Genomic DNA, 6000 nt, shown 5'->3' with positions numbered 1-6000 from the left:
AATTGACCACAAACACTAACTGATTGCAGGGGGATGTTCAATGTCCTCAAAGACAAATCAAATGACCAAAAAACAGAGATGTTACAAGAACATTTATAGGAACAACCACACATTTTTCTAAGCATTAAATCAATCTTCTTTATGAAACAGTTGTTTTTTTGTCTAAAAACATTTCTTTGCGTGTATGTGCCTCCTACAAACACGAGCATTCATCATGAGTTATATCCTGGAGGCATGTAATGATCTGCTTGTGACCTCTAGTGGGCAAAACCTGTGGTGATGCTGGTTACTCTGTGAAAATCTGCACGATAAGTGCCTTTGATAATAAATTTTGGTCCACATCAGAAATCATAATTACGGTCTTTGTTTAGTGTGTACATATCCTACAGTTTGCTCACTGGCATTAAACACAGCATGTTTGAGGGAAATTTGTGCTTTGCATATATTTCATCAAACAAGACATCCAGTGGCGGTGGAAATCTTACGTTAAAGTTTTTACAGTTCAACTGACTGAAGTGACATGGCAGGTTAGAAAAGAGAATGTTAGGCCATGTGCTGACAGAAATCTGCCTCCAGTAACTACTTGTTTCACTGTCTATTCCAACACTTTGTTTTTATAATAATCAATTTTTGTATCAATTATGTTTTCCTTAAGATTCAGTAAATCTTAGACGTGTATTCAACTGGTTTTATGCACGTCAAGTTTCCAAGGCTCAGTTGTGTCATCTGTGGCTACAAACGTAATTTCTTCGTCTTTTAATAAAGAAGCTGATGTGCACCAAACTTCGTCGTTAAATCAATGCTTTTATTCAGACATCTTATGTTATAGGTTAGTGTTTACAATCGTTACTTTTATAAATGTAGTGAAATGATCACATGAAGAATTGTTAGTAAACCAATTCAGCCATCACAGGTTGAAGAGCTACTACGGTTGCTCCACAGCTTGAATCAGAACGTCTCCAATCTGTGAAAAAAGGTTTGTGAATGTTATTGAGATTTCAACAGGAAAAATGTTGAAAAATGTGTTACATGAAACAATAAAAAACACGTAAATACATGAAAATCAAGTACCTGCACATGAGGAGGAGCACTTAAGACGTATGTAACAGCATTAGCAACGTCCACTGCTTTCAGAGACTGCCAAAGTGGAGAAGCGCTTTAATATGTTCTTTATCCTTGCACTAACAGTACAACAGGAAAGTAGTGAAAATAATTTACCTTATACTGAGCGTATACACCAGCAGCTTTCTCAGCATTTTGGCTGTAGAGCCGTGAAGCAAACTCAGTCTCCACCAAACCAGGAGAAATGCACTGCAGCAAAGTGACAGTGAGTAAACATCAGGATGCACAGAGTGTGTATTATATACTTATAAATGATGGTGTTCACAGAGCTCGTGATGTGGTGCGGTAATTTGATCGGCCTCGTTTGAATTTAATGACGCACATTGTGGGCTTAATGAGTAGAAAGACATTTTTAAAAGGCGAAGAAGCCTTACTGAGGCTCGGATGTGAGTTTTTGCCTCAAGCAGCTCCTGCCTCAGGGCCTCGGTCAGGGCGGTCACAGCATACTTGGTGGCCGTGTAGAAATGTATATCAGTAGTGGGAAATACATGATGTCCACAAACACTACAACAGAAGAAAACGCATAGCACAAAGAAAATCACTGATGGTGAAAATGGGCTTTTCAAATGAAAAAGTCAATAACTTCCACAATCTGCATTATAAAAATTGGCAACTTTTCTTCTATATTTGATAGTCAACTGAATACAATTAGATTCTGGAGAGCTGGTTGGCTGAAACAAGCAATTCGATGTCACATTAAGCTTTAGGATATTGTGATAGACCATTTGTAACTAGTTTAGATTAGAGCATTATAGGAACTCAAAGATTACTACAGGGAATGCATATGATGTCAGACATGTGACTATACTCTGGTTATCCACATTTTTTGCCACTGAAAGGCAAAAAGACAACAGCTGCAAACTGTTTTACCAGAAAACACTGATATGGGGCTGGAGTAAAATGAACAATTATTATTATTAGTTATTTAGCATCTCTCATTTTTTAGTCTGTGAAACTGCATCAAAACTGCATCAAAGTTTTTGCATTTGATGGAAAAAAATAAATAACTTTTAGTCTGCATTTTGACATAAATGTTAATCAGTCGAGAGGACCTCAGGGGAACAATTACAGGTCTACTCTGTGAGTGAAGTTTGTATAGAAAGTGACGTCATAGTTAAAAGTTTGCCCCGAATATGTTCAAATTGAGTTTTTCATTTTTTGATCAATCTCACTTGTAACTTGAGATTCAAGCTTTTTAGAAACTAAAATAAAAGTAATCACACTGATTGTCATCAGTAAACGAAACCGCACCTGTTTATGTTGATGATGTGTCCGTCATCAACGTTTCTCTCTTTCATCGACTGGTAGGCTTCACGCGTGCAGATGCTCAATCCAACAACGTTCACCTGGAAAAGCACAAACGTAAAGAGAATATCTGGAGGTGTTACAGCTGAAAACAGCAGCCAAACTTCACACCCAATTGTTGCTTCTCGTGCACAACAAAGCTGCTTTTTAGCCACTTTAAAAACTATGAATGAGTCAGCAAAAAGATATTGAAAACATTTCTCTATTTATTTAAGATTTCACTGTTGGATTTCCTGTGTGGACTTTCTGTGAGGTCAGTGAATCAGATAAGCTGAAGCTTTATTAATGGGAAAATGACTTTTTACTTTATCGAGTCTTTCTGAGGGCCAACGTTTTGAAACACTAGCGACAATAAATGTGTCGATGACAGAACAAGCACAGGTTCAGGATCCTGAAACTGAATTAAACCATATATCAATTTAAAAAAAAGAAAAACTATTAAAAATGTATAAACGTGTGAGAAAAATGCAAAGTCTTCTAAAGTGCTGCAGCTTCCCTCAACACCTTAAGTAAATACATGACTTGACTTATATTGTTTCACTCTCAGTATTGACTCAAGTCACTATTTTAGAAAATCATTTATGGACTAACTTAATCTGTAAACCATTGAGAATACACAACAAAGACATGAAAAGGCAGCATGTTTGTAAAAGCTAAGCCAACACATAGAAAAAAATGACAGCCTTTGAAGTTGCTATCTGATGGGAAAAGTAAAGGATTTTCCTAAAAAAAGACCATAACTTGTTTTCCAAAGTAGCCCTACGCTCTTACATCCAGCATGTTCTTCCAGCCGCTGGTTTTGCCGTTCAGCAGAGACTCTGGGTGAGCCAGGCCGGCGTTGTTGATGCACACGTCCACGCCTTTGTGCTGCTCTTTGATGGCCGCGAACATGGACATAATGTCTTCCTCGTTGGTCATGTCACACTTGAAAGGTACCAACACACCGCTGTGGCCTTCACTCTGACACTCTGCAGCCAGTTTCTGAAGTAAGACCAAAGTTTGTGTTTTTAGTTTTCAGTTGTGCAACCGGCAATCTGAAAAAAAATGACTGAAAATCTGTAGATTCTGTGGAAAAACATGCATAACACGCTGAGCTCCTTCATTTATGAGATCAGCTCATAACGGTTTCTTTTATCTTGCTAGAAATTGATTAACTTTATTTTAAGACGTCAAATTTATGATTCCAGGGAAACTTGACTTAAGCTTTCACTGTGATTTATGGAGATTGCCCAACTTCTGACAGAAGTGGAGTCTCTCAGGGTACATACATTTTATCTCCTGTGATGGAACCGCGTCGCTGCCTCTTTTCTTTGAACGGTTAATGTTTTGTTTCATTAAATTTTTATGACATTGGCAGCAATGCTGTTTGATTCAGGTCCAGTGGACCGTCAAGATTCACTAAACCTCTAGAATGAAGTCAAGTTCAATTAAAAAAAAAATCATGGTTTACTATAGTTGTTTGCTCTTAGAAATACATGTTTATATGTTATTTAGTAACTCAATACAAGTATACTTTTTTGCTCATTTGAAATGAAATAACAGAGCAAAGGACAGCTCTGTGGGAATAGTTGGATATTTTAAACGGTATCGAGCTGGACACTTTTCAGACTACTGAAGAGTTTAAAGATAATTTTATCACAGAGGAGTTTTGGAGGTTTCTAAAAAATTAGGCTGTTCAGAGGGATCTTTTTTTTTTTTTTTTACAATCATCTGTGTAGCTCTGCAAATTCAGGCTTTTAAAAGTAGGTCTCAGTCAGAATCCCTTGTTAGGAAACCAGCAGTTTGCACCACCAGCTACATCCAAACAAACTTGATTACGCTGGAAGGCTTTATTGCTGCTTTGTTAGTTCAAGGATTGAGAATTTATCATTTTATATCACCGTGTCTAATAATTCAGGATATTATACACACGGATGGATCTTTTTCTCCCGGACACTTGCATCAATTTATTGCATCCATTGTTTGTTTTAACCTTCATCCTCACAGCTCATCTTTTTGACATCGAACTTTGACATATTTGTATCTTAACATCAAGCTGACACAAGTTTATTTCTTTTGGAGCAGCTTCTTATTTTTCTAGTAAAAACCAGTGAAACCTGCTTTGAACTCCCCTTCCAACAAAAATACAATATAAACAGGTTCACAGAGTTCAGATTAACTGATTAAATATTTGAAGTCACGTTACAGTCATCTGATACAGCTTGTGTCAGAACCTTCTCCTGAGAACAGAAAAGAGTTGATTGGTCGTGGGATCCTATTTATTTAAGAAAATCTATTTTACACGCCCAGTCTGTTGGTTATGTAAGCCCGACACAACTTAAAGTTAACCCTAACTTTATAAACCAGTATGACACCCATTTTACTCAATGCTTTTATTTATTTTAATAGCCAGCGTTAAGTAATATAGTCAGTCACATTAATATACATGTCAAATTACATTTATAAACAAATACTTACAAAAACTTTGCCTTGCCTTTGCCTGACTTTCTCCTACAAACTCTCAGTTTGTTGATTTAACTTAGGGAGCAACAACAAGCTGCTCTGATAACGAGTCTGTACCTCTTGCCTCAGGTGGACTACAGCCCACCTTCCAACTGCAAACTGTTGCAATTAATTCACAACAAACCTGTATTTTTTCTACGTTCCTGGCGCAGCCGATCACTTTCATACCGAACCGGACCAGCTCTTTGGCTATGATCGCCCCGATCCCGGCCGAGGCTCCGGTCACTAGAGCCACCCTGCCTCTCCAGCGGTCCATTGCGGTGCTGAAACTTGCAAAGGAAAAGAAAAAACGTAAAAAAAGACACACGCACGGTTAGGCCGTAAGGTGAACCTCGAAAACTCCTTCAGAACACCAGGCTTGTTCCGCGCTCTCCGTACCAAACACGCTTAAGCTCATAAAAAGATTTGAGTTATGTTGAGGTTTAAAAAAAAGTTTCGCCGCTCAGAACACAGTACTTTTTTAGTTCGCAACGTTTAAAGGAATAACTAGTGCCTGGCAAGGCGTATGTACATATTCGGCAGGCGTAATAACAGTTTGGCTCACGAGAGGTGCCACGGTTGAGACGTCATCAGAATGGACAAATCAGATTGCTGGTATGTCAGCTGAGCTGGTAAACAAACAGCAAGGCAGTAGCAGCGCGATCATCCAGCAGTACCAAAGAAGATGAAATTTCGACCGAAAGATTTGTTACATGCACATATCTTCTGTTAAGCATGAGGAAACACAGAACTTCACCTGCACAAGGTGGAATGGAAGGAATCAGAAGGAACAAATAAAGAAGCACTTGCTGAGTTCTTATACGATGCGTGGCCACATGCAGATCTTACAGCAGTGGGAAGAAACCTCAGCTTGTACATAGCACATCAACACCAATGTCACTGTGTGACCTGCGGCGTGACCACGAAGAATGTGACACAAGGGTGTTTTTGCTTGCACAACATGCTGCACAGGAACATAAGACTGTCATTATTAAGAGCCCTGACACTGATGTAGCAGTCATTGCTGTGAGTCTGCAGAAAGATTTGCCATGCAGCTTGTACTTTTTCACTGTGACGGGCAACAGAACACAC

General features: G+C 38.5%; 1 protein-coding gene across 1 annotated transcript; it reads right to left on the bottom strand.

Moving 5' to 3' along the window:
* Positions 1-784: 784 nt before the first annotated feature.
* On the bottom strand, positions 785-5280 carry LOC142388789 (dehydrogenase/reductase SDR family member 11-like). The gene is made up of 7 exons (XM_075474346.1): positions 5054-5280; positions 3199-3408; positions 2374-2468; positions 1497-1626; positions 1219-1311; positions 1072-1137; positions 785-964 (listed from the first exon to the last, which is right to left on the bottom strand). Exons 1-7 carry the CDS (start codon positions 5183-5185, stop codon positions 926-928), a joined length of 765 nt encoding a protein of 254 aa, XP_075330461.1. The 5' UTR covers positions 5186-5280; the 3' UTR covers positions 785-925.
* Positions 5281-6000: the final 720 nt, after the last annotated feature.

This window comes from Odontesthes bonariensis, chromosome 9, assembly GCF_027942865.1.
Source record: "Odontesthes bonariensis isolate fOdoBon6 chromosome 9, fOdoBon6.hap1, whole genome shotgun sequence".
Lineage (NCBI taxonomy): Eukaryota > Metazoa > Chordata > Actinopteri > Atheriniformes > Atherinopsidae > Odontesthes > Odontesthes bonariensis.
The sequence above is the reverse complement of the archived record's forward strand: the minus strand, read 5'-3'. Positions and strand labels throughout refer to the sequence as shown.